This window comes from Thalassophryne amazonica, chromosome 13 (genome assembly GCF_902500255.1).
Source record: "Thalassophryne amazonica chromosome 13, fThaAma1.1, whole genome shotgun sequence".
NCBI classification, from domain to species: Eukaryota; Metazoa; Chordata; class Actinopteri; order Batrachoidiformes; family Batrachoididae; genus Thalassophryne; species Thalassophryne amazonica.
The window spans coordinates 6,527,354-6,545,644 of NC_047115.1; the positions used below are offsets into that span (position 1 = coordinate 6,527,354).

Below are 18,291 nucleotides of genomic sequence, written 5' to 3' on the forward strand. Positions count from 1 at the left end.
CGCGTGCGCTGCAGCAGCCTCAGAGGTGGACGGAACCAGCAACCCGAAAGGTAGAAGTTCAACGAAATCTCATTACATTTCATCTTTTATCGCTGATTTTTACAATGAGAGGTTATTTGTCATAATGTTTGTCTGCCGTCACTGTGTGTGAGTGATGTCAAACGTTTGTCTTCCTGCAGCAGCATTGAGCTAACAGCAGCAGCTAACTGTTAACATGTCAACTAAGAGAATATAAACTTTAATCCTGCAGCAGCTACTAACTATTAGCATGTCAACTAAGAGAATATAAACTTTAATCCTGCAGCAGCTACTAACTATTAGCATGTCAACTAAGAGAATATAAACTTTAATCTTGCAACAGCAGCTGCTAACTATTAGCATGTCAACTAAGAGAATATAAACTTTAATCTTGCAACAGCAGCTGCTAACTATTAGCATGTCAACTAAGAGAATATAAACTTTAATCCTGCAGCAGCAGAAGCTAACAGTTAGCATGTCAACTAAGAGAATCAAATCAATTTCATTTATACAGCGCCAAATCACAACAAACAGTTGCCCCAAGGCGCTTCACATTGCAAGGCAAAGCCATACAATAATTACGGAAAAACCCCAATGGTCCTTGGCACTGATTCTACAAGTTGTCTGGAATTCTCCTGGAGGAATTGAATACTGGTATTCCAAATAAATAAACATTCCCTCAATTGGTTTTTTGATGATGGTGTGGAAAACTGTGTCTAAAGCCCTGTTCTCACTGTCAGGGACATGAATCCTGGAAGGTCACCATCTAGCACTGATGATATAATATGCTTGACTTGGACCGCAGAACACCAGGAGTATAACTTTAGTACAACACGGTATGCACAACCAAGTTACAGGGTCCATGGAAACACAACACATCAAGGAATTTTTTCAGATACATCTTGAAAATCCAGTCACAATTACAATAAGACCACGACATAATGATGGAACATTCCGGACCAACACAGACACCATCCTGGACCCTCTGATGTTCTCCTGGATGGACACATTTCCAAACCGTGACCGTCCAGGACCCATATCTGTGAAAGTGGGAATAGGGCTCAACACATCAATATAAAACCCCGCGGACGGTGTACATCACGTTCATCCTCAAACCGTTCACTGACCCCATGTGACCTGTGGATCAGTGCGTTTGTTTCTCCACTCATTTGTTCCGTTTTTTTTCCTTCAGTTTGTCTAAAATGAATTCAAATAATTCCAATTTACCTGCCCCATGTGTCATGTCCATCACAGGTGAGAGGGCGGAGCTCATCATATGGGAAGGCGTTGTCAAGGTAACTGTTGTAGGCGTGGTAGAACATGGATTTAATGCGCTGTCTGGAAAAACCACAGGGTTGTCATCTTACCAATTAGGGGAAAAAAAACACAATAGACTTCTGCCAGACATTTTTCATTTTTGACATTTATAAACAACATGACAAAAGTATAGAGTGGCACAGAAGTATGTGAAGATGGTGCAGGATGTGTCTAAGGATAGTGTCACAGACGTATGTGAGGGTGGTGCAGGACATGTCTAAGGATACTGTGACAGAGAAGTATCAAATCAAATCAATTTTATTTCTATAGTGCCAAATCACAACAAACAGTTGCCCCAAGGCGCTTTATATTGTAAGGCAAGGCCATACAATAATTATGTAAAACCCCAACGGTCAAAACGACCCCCTGTGAGCAAGCACTTGGCAACAGTGGGAAGGGAAAAACTCCCCCTTAACAGGAAGAAACCTCCAGCAGAACCAGGCTCAGGGAGGGACAGTCCTCTGCTGGGACTGGTTGGGGCTGAGGGAGAGAACCAGGAAAAAGACATGCTGTGGAGGGGAGCAGAGATCAATCACTAATGATTAAATGCAGAGTGGTGCATACAGAGCAAAAAGAGAAAGAAACACTCAGTGCATCATGGGAACCCCCCAGCAGTCTAAGTCTATAGCAGCATAACTAAGGGATGGTTCAGGGTCACCTGATCCAGCCCTAACTATAAGCTTTAGCAAAAAGGAAAGTTTTAAGCCTAATCTTAAAAGTAGAGAGGGTGTCTGTCTCTCTAAGAATATAAACTTTAATCCTGCATCTGTAGCTAACTGTTAGCATGTCAACTAAGAGAATATAAACTTTAATCTTGCAGCAGCAGCTGCTAACTATTAGCATGTCAACTAAGAGAATAGAAACTTTAATCCTGCAGCAGCAGAAGCTAACTGTTAGCATGTCAACTAAGAGAATATAAACTTTAATCCTGCATCTGTAGCTAACTGTTAGCATGCCCACTAAGAGAATGGGTTGACGTGGAGCCACGTCACTTCCAGTGAAGTGGCCAATCCGAAGGCGAGAATTCGTACCTCTGCGACTGGCCGCCCGATGAAAACAAGCTCGGGCTGCATTGATTGTCTATTGAAATCAGCTCTTTTTGTTTGGTCTCTGGCTTGCTTCTAACAGCCAGCTGATAGCTCTCACTGCCTGGAATGAAGTTTATACAAAAAGCTGACCACGCTCAATCTTTAATCCTTTAATCAATCTTTAATCCTTTAATCAATCTTTAATCCTTTAATCCTGTAGCAGCAGCTAACTGTTAGCATTCCAACTAAGAATATAAACTTTAATCATGCAGCAGCGAGTAACTGTTAGCATGTCCACTAACAGAATATAAACTTTAATCTTGTAGCAGCAGCAGCTAAGTGTTAACATTTCCACTAACAGAGTACAAACTTTAATCCTGCAGCAGCAGATAACTATTAGCATGTCCCCTAAGAGAATATAAACTTTAGTCCTGCAGCAGCTAACATCAGCAAATAACTGTTACCATGAACTTTAATCATACAGCAGAAGCTAACTGTGAGCATGTCTGATGACAGAATATGAACTTTAATCCTGCAGCAGCTAACATCAGCACATAACTGTTCGCATGTCTAATAACAGTATAAATTTTAATCCTTGACTTGGTGGTGAAAAGGATGCAATGGAAATGTGCTGAAAAAATGGAGGGTGTATTTTGAGGAGTTGGTGAATGAAGAACATGAGGGAGAGAGAAGAATGAAGTGAGGGGAACTGTGAAGAGTGGAAAGGCAGTTGGTGCAGATGACATCCCAGTGGAGGTGTGGAAATGTTTAGGAGAAATAGCAGTGGAGTTTCAAACAAGACTGTTGAGTAGCGTCTTGGGAAGTGAGGGATGCCTGAAGAGTGGAGAAGATGTGTGCCACTTCCTATTTTCAAGAACAAGGGTGATGTGCAGAGCTGCAGTAACTACAGAGGCATAAAGTTGATGAGCCACAGCATGAAGTTATGGAACAGTTGTAGAAGCTAGGCTTAGAAAACAGGTGAAGATGTGTGAGCAGCAATATGGTTTCATGCCAAATGAGAGCACTACAGATGCAATGTTTGCTGTGAGAGTACTGATGGAGATGTATAGAGAAGGCCAGAAAGAGTTACATTGTGTGTTTGTGTAGTCTTACACACCTCTCTGCAGCTTCTCTCCCCCTGCCATCCCCTCATTACCCCATCCCGTTAGAGACGGTGCCTGCTCCCAGACCACCAATAACCAGCAAAAATCTATTTAAGCATAAAAATTCAAAAAGAAAAAATAATATAGCACCTTCAACTGCACCACAGACTAAAACAGTTAAATGTGGTCTATTAAACATTAGGTCTCTCTCTTCTAAGTCCCTGTTAGTAAATGATATAATAATTGATCAACATATTGATTTATTCTGCCTTACAGAAACCTGGTTACAGCAGGATGAATATGTTAGTTTAAATGAGTCATCACCCCCCGAGTCACACTAACTGCCAGAATGCTCGTAGCACGGGCCGAGGTGGAGGATTAGCAGCAATCTTCCATTCCAGCTTATTAATTAATCAAAAACCCAGACAGAGCTTTAATTCATTTGAAAGCTTGACTCTTAGTCTTGTCCATCCAAATTGGAAGTCCCAAAAACCAGTTTTATTTGTTATTATCTATCGTCCACCTGGTCGTTACTGTGAGTTTCTCTGTGAATTTTCAGACCTTTTGTCTGACTTAGTGCTTAGCTCAGATAAGATAATTATAGTGGGCGATTTTAACATCCACACAGATGCTGAAAATGACAGCCTCAACACTGCATTTAATCTATTAGCTTTGCTCAAAATGTAAATGAGTCCACCCACCACTTTAATCATATCTTAGATCTTGTTCTGACTTATGGTATGGAAATAGAAGACTTAACAGTATTCCCTGAAAACTCCCTTCTGTCTGATCATTTCTTAATAACATTTACATTTACTCTGATGGACTACCCAGCAGTGGGGAATAAGTTTCATTACACTAGAAGTCTTTCAGAAAGCACTGTAACTAGGTTTAAGGATATGATTCCTTCTTTATGTTCTCTAATGCCATATACCAACACAGTGCAGAGTAGCTACCTAAACTCTGTAAGTGAGATAGAGTATCTCGTCAATAGTTTTACATCCTCATTGAAGACAACTTTGGATGCTGTAGCTCCTCTGAAAAAGAGAGCTTTAAATCAGAAGTGCCTGACTCTGTGGTATAACTCACAAACTCGCAGCTTAAAGCAGATAACCCGTAAGTTGGAGAGGAAATGGCGTCTCACTAATTTAAAAGATCTTCACTTAGCCTGGAAAAAGAGTCTGTTGCTCTATAAAAAAGCCCTCCGTAAAGCTAGGACATCTTACTACTCATCACTAATTGAAGAAAATAAGAACAGCCCCAGGTTTCTTTTCAGCACTGTAGCCAGGCTGACAAAGAGTCAGAGCTCTGAGCCGAGTATTCCTTTAACTTTAACTAGTAATGACTTCATGACTTTCTTTGCTAATAAAATTTTAACTATTAGAGAAAAAATTACTCATAACCATCCCAAAGACGTATCGTTATCTTTGGCTGCTTTCAGTGATGCTGGTATTTGGTTAGACTCTTTCTCTCTGATTGTTCTGTCTGAGTTATTTTCATTAGTTACTTCATCCAAACCATCAACATGTCTATTAGACCCCATTCCTACCAGGCTGCTGAAGGAAGCCCTACCATTATTTAATGCTTCGATCTTAAATATGATCAATCTATCTTTATTAGTTGGCTATGTACCACAGGCTTTTAAGGTGGCAGTAATTAAACCATTACTTAAAAAGCCCAGCTATCTTGAGCCAGCTATCTTAGCTAATTATAGGCCAATCTCCAACCTTCCTTTTCTCTCAAAAATTCTTGAAAGGGTAGTTGTAAAACAGCTAACTGATCATCTGCAGAGGAATGGTCTATTTGAAGAGTTTCAGTCAGGTTTTAGAATTCATCATAGTACAGAAACAGCATTAGTGAAGGTTACAAATGATCTTCTTATGGCCTCAGACAGTGGACTCATCTCTATGCTTGTTCTGTTAGACCTCAGTGCTGCTTTTGATACGGTTGACCATAAAATTTTATTACAGAGATTAGAGCATGCCATAGGTATTAAAGGCACTGCGCTGCGGTGTTTTGAATCATATTTATCTAATAGATTACAATTTGTTCATGTAAATGGGGAATCTTCTTCACAGACTAAGGTTAATTATGGAGTTCCACAAGGTTCTGTGCTAGGACCAATTTTATTCACTTTATACATGCTTCCCTTAGGCAGTATTATTAGACGGCATTGCTTAAATTTTCATTGTTACGCAGATGATACCCAGCTTTATCTATCCATGAAGCCAGAGGACACACACCAATTAGCTAAACTGCAGGATTGTCTTACAGACATAAAGACATGGATGACCTCTAATTTCCTGCTTTTAAACTCAGATAAAACTGAAGTTATTGTACTTGGCCCCACAAATCTTAGAAACATGGTGTCTAACCAGATCCTTACTCTGAATGGCATTACCCTGACCTCTAGTAATACTGTGAGAAATCTTGGAGTCATTTTTGATCAGGATATGTCATTCAAAGCGCATATTAAACAAATATGTAGGACTGCTTTTTTGCATTTACGCAGTATCTCTAAAATTAGAAAGGTCTTGTCTCAGAGTGATGCTGAAAAACTAATTCATGTATTTATTTCCTCTAGGCTGGACTATTGTAATTCATTATTATCAGGTTGTCCTAAAGGTTCCCTGAAAAGCCTTCAGTTAATTCAAAATGCTGCAGCTAGAGTACTAACGGGGACTAGAAGGAGAGAGCATATCTCACCCATATTGGCCTCTCTTCATTGGCTTCCTTTTAATTCTAGAATAGAATTTAAAATTCTTCTTCTTACTTATAAGGTTTTGAATAATCAGGACCCATCTTATCTTAGGGACCTCATAGTACCATATCACCCCAATAGAGCGCTTCGCTCTCAGACTGCAGGCTTACTTGTAGTTCCTAGGGTTTTTAAGAGTAGAATGGGAGGCAGAGCCTTCAGCTTTCAGGCTCCTCTCCTGTGGAACCAGCTCCCAATTCGGATCAGGGAGACAGACACCCTTTCTACTTTTAAGATTAGACTTAAAACTTTCCTTTTTGCTAAAGCTTATAGTTAGGGCTGGATCAGGTGACCCTGAACCATCCCTTAGTTATGCTGCTATAGATTTAGACTGCTGGGGGGGTTCCCATGATGCACTGAGTGTTTCTTTCTCTTTTTGCTCTGTATGCACCACTCTGCATTTAATCATTAGTGATTGATCTCTGCTCCCCTCCACAGCATGTCTTTTTCCTGGTTCTCTCCCTCAGCCCCAACCAGTCCCAGCAGAAGACTGCCTCTCCCTGAGCCTGGTTCTGCTGGAGGTTTCTTCCTGTTAAAAGGGAGTTTTTCCTTCCCACTGTCGCCATGTGCTTGCTCACAGGGTGTCGTTTTGACCGTTGGGGTTTTTATGTAATTATTGTATGGCCTTGCCTGACAATATAAAGCGCCTTGGGGCAACTGTTTGTTGTGATTTGGCGCTATATAAATAAAATTGATTGATTGATTGATTGGATTTAGGGAAAGCTTATGACAGGGTGCCAAGAGAAGAGTTGTTGTTTTGTTATGAGGATGTTGGGAGTGGCAGAGAAGTATGTGAGGGTAGTGCAGGACATGTACAAGGATAGTGTGACAGCAGTGAGACGTGCAGTAGGAATGACTGATTCATTCAAGGTGGAGGTGGGATTACACCAAGGATCAGCTCTGAGTCCTTTCTTGTTCACGGACAAGACCAGACAGGCATCTCCATTGACTGTTTGTAAATGACACTGATCTGTAGCAAGGGTGGAGAGCAGGTTGACATGAAGCTGAAGAGGTGGAGATATGCTCTGGAGAGAAGGAGAATGAAAGTTGGTCAGACCAAAACTGAGTATGTGTGTGAATGAGAGGAAGCCCAGTGGAATAGTGCAGTTACACCAGGCAGGAGGAGGTTTATGGATCTGCTGAGGGAGGACATGCAGGTGTTTTTTGTGACAGAGGAAGATGCCAAGGACAGGATGAGATGGTCTCTCCCTGTCCTTCTCCTTCATAAGACTTTATATTAACATAAGACTGAAGGAGTAAAAATTACTACTGAACAATAAAGTTCTGTCAAAGTTAGAGGTCGATTAATAAGAAAAAAAGAAACAACAGCAAATCAAGTTGTCTGTTGATTTTTGTAACAGTCTATTAATTTATTAGTATTCATTCACATTATTGATTACTGATTGTAACAGATGAAGACTCCTCCAGACAGATCAGGAATCACCTTTGAGATCGGCGCACACCTGGAAGCACGAGACCGCCACAAGACCTGGTCTGGACCATGTGCACGCACTCAAACATGTGTATACACACACACACACACACACACACACACACACACACACACACACACACACACACACACACACACACACACACACACACACACACACACACACACTTTTATCAATGCATTAAAACAGAAATCATAGAGTTCTTCTTCTTCTTTGTCTTTCGGCTGTTCCCGTTAGGGGTCGCCACAGCAGATCAATCGTTTCCATCTCACCCTGTCCTCTGTATCTTCCTCTGTCACACCAAGCACCTGCATGTCCTCCCTCAGCACATCCATAAACCTCCTCTTTGGCCTCCCTCTTTTTCTCCTGCCTGGTGGCTCCATCCTCAGCATCCTTCTCACTATATACCCTGGGTCCCTCCTCTGCACATATCCAAACCATCTCAATCTCGCCTCTCTGACATTGTCTCCAAACTGTCCCACCTGAGCTGTCCCTCTGATATGTTCATTCCTAATCTTGTCCATTCTCGTCACTCCCAAAGAGAATCTCATCTTCAGCTCTGCCTCCTGTCTTTTTGTTAGTGCCACCGTCTCTAAGCCGTACAACATAGCTGGTCTCAGGACTGTCTTGTAAACTTTCCCCTTCACTCTTGCTGATATTCTTCGGTCACAAATCATTCCTGCCACCTTTCTCCACCCACTCCACCCTGCCTGCACTCTCTTCTTCACCTCTCTACCACACTCTCCATTACATTGAACAGTTGACCCCAAATATTTAAACTCATCTACTTTCACCACTTCTACTCCTTGTAACTGCACTATTCCACTGGGCTATCTCTCATTCACACACATGTACTTAGTCTTGCTTCTACTGACTTTCATTCCCCTTCTCTCCAAAGCATATCTTCACCTCTCCAGACTAGACTTAACTTGCTCTCTACTCTCACTGCAGATCACAATGTCATCTGCAAACATCATAGTCCATGGGGGCTCCTGTCTGATCTCATTAGTCTGATCCTTGGTGTAATCCCACCTCCACCTTGAAGGAGTCTGTCATTCCAACTGCACATCTCACTGCTGTCACACAATTCTTGTACATGTCCTGCACTACCCTAACATACTTCTCTGCCACTCCAGACTTCCTCATACAATACCGCAGCTCTTCTCTTGGCACCCTATCATAAGCTTTTTCTAAATCCACAAACACACAATGTAACTCTTTCTGGCCTTCTCTGTACTTCTCCAACAATATTCCCAGAGCAAATATTGCATCTGTAGTGCTGTTTCTTGGCATGAAACCATATTGCTGCTCACAGGTCTTCACCTGTTTTCTAAGCCTAGCTTCTATTACTCTATCCCATAACTTCATGCTGTGGCTGATCAACTTTATGCCTCTGTAGTTACTGCAGCTCTGCACATCACCCTTGTTCTTGAAAATAGGAACCAGCACACTTCGTCTCCACTCCTCAGGCATCCTCTCACTTTCCAAGATTTTGTTAAACAATCTGGTTAGAAACTCTACTGCCATCTCTCCTAGACATTTCCATGCCTCCACTGGAATGTCATCTGGACCAACTGCCTTTCCACTCTTCATCTCTTCATAGCAGCCCTCACTTCTTCCTTACTAATCTCTTGTACTTCCTGATTTACTCTTACCACATCATGCAACCTTTTCTCTCGCTCATTTTCTTCATTCATCAGCCCTTAAAAATATTCCCTCCACCTTCTCAGCACACACTCCTCACTTGTCAGCACATTACCATGTGCATCTTTTACCACCCTAACCTGCTGCACATCCTTTCCAGCTCTGTCCCTTTGTCTGGCCAATCGGTACAAGTCCTTTTCTCCTTCCTTACTATTCAACTTCTTGTATAGCTCACAATATGCCTTTTCCTTCGCTTTTGCCACTTCACTTTTCGCCTTACACCACATCTCCTTGTACTCCTGTCTACTTTCTTCATCTCTCTATCCCAAAACGTTTTCGCCAACCTCTTTCTCCTTATGCTTTCCTGGACCTCTTCATTCCACCACCAAGTCTCCTTGTCTTCCTTCCACTGTCCAGATGTCATACCCAGTACTGTCCTAGCTGTCTCCCTCACCACATCTGCAGTACTTTTCCAGTTGTCCAAAATTGCTTCCCCTCCAACTAGTGCTTCTCACCTGCTCGCTAAATTTCACACAACAGTCTTCCTCCTTCAGCTTCCACCATCTGATCCTTTGTTGAGCTCTCACTCTCCTTCTTCTTTACCTCTAAAGTCATCCTACAAACAACCATCCTATGCTGTCTAACGACACTCTCTCCTGCCACCACCTTACAGTCTCTGATTTCTTTTAGCTTGCATCTCCTTTAAAGAATGTAGTCCACCTGTGTGCACCTTCCTCCACTCTTATATGTTACCCTGTGTTCCTCCCTTTTCTTAAAGTATATTCACCACAGCCATTTCCATCCTTTTTGCAAAATCAACTACCATCTGTCCTTCCCCATTCCTATCCTTGATACCATATCTACCCATTACTTCCTCATCACCTCTGTTCCCTTCACCAACATGCCCATTGAAGTCTGCTCCTATCACCACTCTTTCATGCTTGGGCACACTCTCCACCACCTCATCGAACACACTCCAGAAATCTTCTTTCTCCTTCATCTCACAACCTACCTTTGGGGCATATGCACTGATGATATTCATCATCACCCCTTCAATTTTCAACTTCACACTCATCACCCTGTCAGACACTCGCTTAACCTCCAAAACACTTTTAACATACTCTTCCTTTCCCTTACCCCAACACCATTTCTCTTCCTGTTCTCACCATGGTAAAACAACTTGTACCCACTGCTGATGCTCCTGCTTACTTCCCTTCCACTTGGTCTCTTGCACAAACATGTCTACCTTTCTCCTCTCCATCATATCAGACAGCTCTCTCCCTTTACCAGTCATACTACCAACATTTAAAGTCCCCACTCTCATTTCTACCCTTCTAGTTTTCTTCTTCTCCCACTGTTTGTGGAAACATTCTCCTCCTCTTCTTCGTTGTCTTCGTCCAGAAATCATAGAGTTATTGATATATATCTCAGCTCCTCCCCCTCACAAGCAGGTGTGCTGATAAACTTGCCGACACGCCCACAGCAAGCGAGTGAACACTCTTCCTTTATGTGCGTTTCTCCGCCAGGCACTCGGGCACCATCGAGAAAATTGACTACGACAAAGAACGCGTCCTCGTCCACTACCACCAGTGGAGCCGGCGCCATGACCAGTGGTTTCCATGGAACTCACCGCTCTTGCGGCCACTGGAGGGAGTCAGCCTGAGGAGGCGGGCCCTGAATGAGCCACGCCTCCCCCCGGTAGGACACACCCTCACGTGGATAGAGTGGCGATGCCCTGAGATTTTGGAAACTTAATGTGCAACCTGCATGTTTGTGTGCAGTTATTCAATGCTGGTGTCAAGGTTCTGGCTTGTTGGACCGACTGCAGGTTCTACCCCGCCAAAATCCTGCGGGTCAATAAAGATGGTGAGACTTGATCTTGACCTGCACTCCCTGAAGTTGTGTGTGATGACATCGTCTGCGATAACATCTTGTGTTCTCTGGCAGATTCATACACAGTGCGGTTCTTTGACGGAGTGGTTCGGACGGTGAAGCCCACCAAGGTCAAACCCTTCCAGGAGGTGAAGAATCCTGCACTCTGATTGGTCCATACGAAACACACCCATCCTGAGTGGGTTCTTTTTTTTTTTTTCCCTGTTTGTGACTCAGAAGGTCCAGTCTGAGAAGAGCGCAGTTGGAAGTGAGGGGTGGGAAGAAGGAGAGAGCGAGGAGGAGGAGGGAGCTGAAGAGAGGGATGGAGAGGAGAACAAGGAAGAGGAGAATGAAGGAGAGGAAGAGAAGAGGAGGAAAGAAGAACCTTCATCCGACCACCCACCTGTGAAAAAGAGAATGGATGATGGTGAGTCACATGGCCTTTGGCTCCACCCCTAAATGCTAACATAGCAGTTGATTATTGAAGTGCATTGTGGGTAAGGCTAATCTGTTTTTACGGGATTGTATGCTTTCTTCTTCCAGGTGGGGGCAGTCAGCCAATCAAAAGTGAGTCAACCCTGCCACTCCCTCCTCACCCCGCCCACATCAGCAGAGGTAAACATCATGGTTCAGGTTAGCTCCTGAAGAACTAAAGGTGGAAGATAGGTGAAGTTCATGAACCTAAACTGAGGATCTACCCTAGGATCTGAATTTGGGGGCTAGCGAGAACCTAAATAAAAAAAAAAATAATAATAAAAAAAAAAAACAATCATGACCTATTCTCTGGAGCAAGTCAATCAAAACAGATCAGGAACTAAACTCCTGGGTACCAGGGAACCAGTCCTATGTCATTAATATGACCCTCATGGATCTGTCATTGTGGAGCCTTTGAGCTTTTGTGTTCTGTTTCCTTCTGTCAGACATCCTGTTAGAGCGCCAGGCCCACCTGCCGACAACGCACAAGTTCAGCAGAGAGCCGCGTAAGTTCTTACGTCATAAATGGCTGCTTATAGAGGACAAATTGCAGATTCAAAGCTTTTGTTTTTGGTTGTGTGTCAGTGTACCGGGTCATAAAGAACCAGCCTCCGCCCATCCTCTCCATCGAGCTGGACCACAACCCCTTCAAGTGTCCTACACCAGGCTGCACCAAGTCCTTCAGAAAGGCCAGCTTGCTGCACTATCACATTAAGTACTACCACACTGACCAGCAGCTTGACCAGCGAGGCAGTGAGCCCGACATGCACAGGTCGGTTTGTGGTTGAATTCACAGGAGTGTTATTGTTGTTTTTTAATGTGGTGCCCTCTGGCTGTTGTAGAAGGAAGCGGTCATCTTCTGAAGGGGCAGACATCCTGTTTGACAACAGTATCACCTGTTACCATGACAACAGAGAGCAGGACACCATGGGAACAGGTGAGAGGACATCACAAAATAATCTGTACTACATATTTTCTGAAGTGTAAGTCGCACTTTTTTTCTGTCTTTGGAACTGACTTTATAAGGCGTTTTGTGAGTGTGAGTTTGACAACAGGCAGGAATTCAACAGCACATGTGCACATTACAGCCTGTGTTGTTACTTAACATAAGGAGCTTTTTAATTCCAAAAATAAGCAAGATGGAAAAATAAATATTTGTGGATGACATATTAGATTATTAATGAGGTCTGTACGGGGAAATATCAGAACAAGGTGTAAGTACGGCCCGAGCAAGTGAGGTTAATAATTTGTTTTATTTATAAATATATAAATAAATAAATAAAAAACACCCGAATATGAAAGCTGCTGACGGCTCGTAGTCAGAGCGGAAGTGAAGCCGTTTGCTTCAGCAGCGGAGGTGAAGTTCACCTCCAAAAAAAAAAAAAAAAAAAAAGAATGACTTCACCTCCTCTGCTCATTTCAGAGCTCTGGAGCTGAGCTGAGCAGCGGCTCATCTCAGCTCACCTCCGAGCTGCCGGCCGGTGTCCCGACAGAGCACCGGAGCAGAGCAGGATTTCAATGTGTTTTTTCAGATGCTGTTTAGATATTTATGGAGTACGTTCATGTCAAACTTGCTTTTTCTAATCACGTTTTTAGCTTCTGGTTTGTAAAGAAAATGCACATTTCAGACTGACTGTCATGGAAACCGGTCCGATATGGGGAAAATATCCGACTGGTAATCAGCCAGTCAGAGTGCGCGCAGCATCGCAGCCATATAACAATGGATGTTAATTTGACGCAGCTTGGACAAAAGCCTGTGGTGTGTACAAAAAGGACTTTTAAATTCTAAAAATAAGATGGGACTTAAAGTCTCTGTACCATTGAAAGAAAATAAGAGCAGGTTGCTTGACACATCTTTTTTTTTTTTTATGACAGCAGGGGGTGCACATTGACCACAGGTGTCCTCATTTGCAAGGTGGTGTTGGTTGCTGTTTATTCTTGTTGGCAAATGCAGAAGTGACTTGGAATTATAGCCAATCCTCATCGCAGACGCACCAATTTATTCACATGTAGTTCCAATCCACCAACGTAAGGTGGCGCCTTAACCTCAGGATGCCACATTTGACATAAACTTTGGCCTGCAAGACTGGCTGTACCAGACTGAATGCTGGTTTTACATCCAAAGTCGGTTCATTCTGAACGTGGTCATGATCGACCAATAGATCTGCAGCAAGACCTTTAATAGCAGACAACATTCCAAAGTGACCCCCTGTCTCTCTGCAGAGGTGAAGAAAGATGGAGGAAGAGACAAATCAGGAAGTCATGACAAGAAGGAGAGGAAGAACCTGCTGAGAGTCAAACTGAAGAAGAAGAAAAAGAAGAAGAAAAGTCATCTAGGTGAGAATCTGATCAGGTGTAAATCCAGGATGTGGCTGACTTAATAGTGTAGATGTGGCGCTATGTCCAGATCTGGCTGATCTTGAGCTGCATTCACATGGTTGTGGTGTGTAACAGAAAAGTGTATGTTAATTTATCTGTAAACATGGTCAGTGAAAGGCGTCAGAGTGCTGATGTGCATATAAATGTAAAGATCCAAAGCGCTGTATGGCCTCGTGTCCATATAGGTTTTTTTTTTTTTTTGTAATTGTCTGGGCCCCGGTGTCTTCTCAGTTGCTCTAAATGAACATGTAGCACATACAGCCACCTCCTGGTGGAAAAAAACAACTTTTATTTGACAGCGGATCGCTTTCTCTGTGCTGCCACTCGTAGCACTTTAAGTTGAAAATCCCTCAGCGTTTCAGAGAGGCGCCGTGACGCCACTGTAGCACCTGTTCAGGCAAATGAGGATTGTTTTAGCAGATTTGTCACTCAAAATCTGTCACAACAAAAAAAAAGTCATTTGTGGGAGCAGGTTGGACAGAAGCTTGGTTCTTTGCTCCCGGTGAGTGTTATCGCCGTACACATACATTATTAGATAGCTGTTTAAAATGTTGAAACCACTGTGAGCACTCATTCATCAGTTTTATACCTGGACAAAAAAAAAAAAAAAAAAAATGTTGCGATATGGACACGGTGCTTAATGGTGTTTTTGACGTAGGACTTCATGTGACTTCTGTGTTGACCTTTGACCAAACTGCTCCATAATGTAATCACCTTGAGATGCCAGCATAAGTAATATTTCCACCATGTCTGAAGGAAATCCATCAAGCTATTTTTGAGTTATCATGACCAGACACACACACACACTCCGGTGAAAACAATACCCTACTTGCCCCTTCCACGTGGTGCAGGGTAACGATGTCACTTTCTGACAAGCAGTTACATGCCTCAGACATAAGTACATCTGATGTGTTTGTTTTTCAGAAACCTCTGCATTGCAGAAAAAATGCGTGTGGTGTCATGACATCAAACTCTGCTTTCAGCAGCAAGGGAAACATCTCCATCGATGCTGAAAACATGATCAGACATTGACAAAGAATCGGACTGATAAGCAGAACCAATATTGATAATATTTTACATATTTGTGATTGGGAGCCGTGGCGCACATTGTCCCTACAAATAAACTGACTTCGGATCATTGAAAGTGATCATGTGACAAAAGACGCTTTATGACATCACATACTGCTGTGCTGTCTTTGGTTGTACATTGAATACAGCAGCAGAACAGGGGTCATGTGATTGATTTGTCATTGATCTGATTGATTTAATCTGTGATTTATATTTTTTGTTTTTTGGATCAGGGCCATGCAGCAGTGAGGATGAGAACTCTGACAGACTTCCCATCACCGTCAAACTGTCCGCAGACCCTCACAGCGATCTCACACCAGGTTTGACGTTGCACAACCTCACACTCGCAGATGGACATGTGGTCTAACAATTATATAAAGCAGGTATCAGAGTTTATGTGAGACTGGTGTGCTGCCATGATTATGGCAACACACCACCATTATGGCAACACATCTCTTTACTGTTGGATACAACAAACAGCGCACATGAAAACTGTAGCTCTTGTTGAAATTTAATTGGCCTTACATTAATGGCAAATGTCCACTAGATGGAGGTATTACTCCATTTCAAGAACCTTGAGTATAGGCTGCTGTTGGACAAGATGGTGACCAACCTGTTGCTTATGTCAGGAGATGAATGAAGCCAGTTTGGCATAATCCTTACAGTCATGCTAATAGGGCGAAACTGAACCACACACACTCATACTCATTTTCAACCTCTCAGTCCGATTAAGGGTCACGGGGGGTCTGGAGCCTTTCTCAGCAGTCACAGAGCATGATGCGGGGTACACCCAGGACAGGACGCCAGTCTGTCACAGGAACTGAACCACATCAACCAGTAAATATAGTGCCACAGGCACTGTAGCTCACCTGGATGATACAAGACATCAGTTTCAGCTAGAAACGTGGGCATGGTTAAACTCCAAAAGTCATATCAAGGTCAAAATTAAAAAGTTTCAGCTTCATTGATTCAGTGTTTTTGGAGATGTTTATGCACGGCGATGGACAGGCCATTCACAGCATAAGCCCATCGGCCCTTTAGTCCAGGTGAGCTAAAAACACACTTATTAGCCACCAGTTTACATGTATGAATCAACATAATTTCAGAAAAAGTAATTCTCGTCAAAACTCGGATATACATGTGGCTCAGCTAGAATTCTTGTGCCCGTATAAAGTCCTCACCACCAACAGCTGTGAAACAGTTTATTAGTATGACTGTGTAATAAAATAAAAGCAACAGAACGGGAATAAAGACCAACAAGAAAAAGTCTGACAATAAATATCTGAACGTAGAGGACAGTGCAGAAAATTTCAGTCCTGTGCAGTTTATTCATCTCGCAGCATCTGGAGAGAAGCTGTTCCTCAGCCTAGTGGGCCGTCTGACCCTTTGTAGGGTGGGCGTGGCTCATCATGATGTGTTGATGTAATTGTCACTGTTAGAGGGTCAGCCGGTGCCAGTGATCCACTGTGCAGACTGAACCACCTGCTGCAGAGCTCCTCTGTCTGCAGTGGAGCAGGAAGTGAAGCGATTTCCACCACACATCTGCAAAAAGAAATGAGGACTGAGATGCCAAAGCTCCCAGTTTTTGATAATTCCTGAGATTAGTTTGCAAGGGAAAAAGTTTTGAGATTAAAGCCATAAATTCAGGAGACTAGGAAAATAATTTTTGTCACTGAACCAAAATGGCATGTCCACCGTGCTTGTATCTGCAATAAGTCTGTCGAAAAATAAAAGTAAACACGGAAAATACAATCATCTGCCTGCTTCACCTCAGGGAGCTTGGGTAGCTGCTGTCTGTTGGTGCGCACTGATTGGCCCCATTTACACCAGCTGTTATAACTTGTCTCATATCCAGAAGTGATTTTAATGTTATTCTGTTTGCAAATGGTATTTCTGTTTGTTCTAACCAGGTTACTTTAAACCTCCTCTGGTTTGTGTGGGCACCCCCCCCTCCAAAAAAACCCTTCAGAAAACAAAAAACTGTAGCCACATGTGACATTTTCATGCTTTTAAAAGTTTGTGAAGAAGCTACTTTGAACAGCTGGAATATAAAAGCAGAGGTCGAGGACCCTCTGAGTGCCAGCTCATGTATTTTCCAGATTAAAAGTTGCACCTGTTTAAAAATGCCTCTTGAAGAGGAAAAACCCAAATATAAGTCACAGGACCTCTCAAACTAGCTCCTATGACTTATACTCTGGAAACTATGGTTTATCATTAAATATTTGTATTTGCGGCCCCTAACCGGGGTCTGCCCTCTTTCAGTGGACGAAGGCAGCGATTGGTCAACGCTCACAGCAGAGAGTGGAGAGGACACGCCCACATGGCCAGTCGCTATGGAGACAGAGGAGTGTGAGGTGGTGAGGTGCGTGTGTGAGGTGGAGGAGGAGAACGACTTCATGATCCAGGTAAGACCGGGAGCTCCACCCAGCATTCAGACTGGATGTAAATTTTAAATGCCACACTGCAGGGCGGAGTTGACATTAACGCCACGTTCAATCTGAATAAGCATCAGGTGGTGAGTGACGATTTATTAACACGATGTTGGGTTTGTGTGTCTCTCAGTGCGACTCCTGTCTGTGTTGGCAACATGGCACCTGTATGGGTTTATATGAAGACAATGTCCCACACAAGTACACCTGCTACTACTGCAGACACGCCGCAGGTAACAGCTACGTGCACACCACAGGTGATGTCTGTGTGCACATCATGTGTAGGATTTAGAAGTGAAACACAACTCATCCTCTCATTTTTAATTGTAACGTGCAGGTTGGAGTCGGGTTCAGCGTCACCTGTTGGAACCTGATTGGGTCATATCTGGTCACATGTTCGGCCTGTCGTGTGCGAGAGAAAACTACTCTGAGATCAACGCCTCTAAGATCTTAAACACCAGCCGACTGCTGGCGCACACGCACAGCCTCAGTCAGATCCTCAGAGGGCTTCAGCTCAAAATCAGTTTGTTGCAGTGAGTTAAGTCCAGACTCGGCTCCCCGTCACACTCAGAAGACCACAAAGACTGCACTATACCCCAAAAACTTTGATTGACACAGTGGGGCTGTTGTCAAAATGGATAAATGTGCTGTGTTGAAGTCCATACTCCTTCCTGATTTCTGCCAGGTTCTCCCAGCATCCAACATGTTGCTACAAATTTCTTACCACTTGCATAATCACAGACCACC

At 43.1% G+C, this 18,291-nt stretch overlaps 2 protein-coding genes across 4 annotated transcripts in view; one reads left to right on the forward strand and one right to left on the reverse strand.

Moving 5' to 3' along the window:
- LOC117523996 (PHD finger protein 20-like) overlaps positions 1–18,291 on the forward strand; it is a 24,225-nt gene continuing 5,934 nt past the window's right edge. The window contains exons 1-16 of one of the 2 annotated variants that reach the window (XM_034185698.1): positions 28–50; positions 1,273–1,313; positions 7,637–7,716; positions 10,849–11,020; positions 11,104–11,188; positions 11,270–11,343; positions 11,432–11,621; positions 11,738–11,809; positions 12,115–12,174; positions 12,254–12,440; positions 12,511–12,605; positions 13,892–14,005; positions 15,349–15,435; positions 17,378–17,520; positions 17,678–17,777; positions 17,882–18,077. In XM_034185698.1, coding sequence (XP_034041589.1) covers positions 7,637–7,716; positions 10,849–11,020; positions 11,104–11,188; positions 11,270–11,343; positions 11,432–11,621; positions 11,738–11,809; positions 12,115–12,174; positions 12,254–12,440; positions 12,511–12,605; positions 13,892–14,005; positions 15,349–15,435; positions 17,378–17,520; positions 17,678–17,777; positions 17,882–18,077 — 1,655 coding nt within the window. In that variant the 5' untranslated portion in view covers positions 28–50; positions 1,273–1,313. Of the gene's footprint in view, positions 51–1,272; positions 1,314–7,636; positions 7,717–10,848; positions 11,021–11,103; positions 11,189–11,269; positions 11,344–11,431; positions 11,622–11,737; positions 11,810–12,114; positions 12,175–12,253; positions 12,441–12,510; positions 12,606–13,891; positions 14,006–15,348; positions 15,436–17,377; positions 17,521–17,677; positions 17,778–17,881; positions 18,078–18,291 lie in introns of both variants that reach the window. The other variant, XM_034185699.1, reaches the window with a different exon arrangement.
- setd4 (SET domain containing 4) overlaps positions 16,301–18,291 on the reverse strand; it is a 19,647-nt gene continuing 17,656 nt past the window's right edge. For both annotated transcript variants that reach the window (XM_034185703.1, XM_034185702.1), the window contains one exon: positions 16,301–16,657. The gene's annotated coding sequence lies outside the window, so the exon portion shown is untranslated. The remainder of the gene's footprint in view (positions 16,658–18,291) is intronic.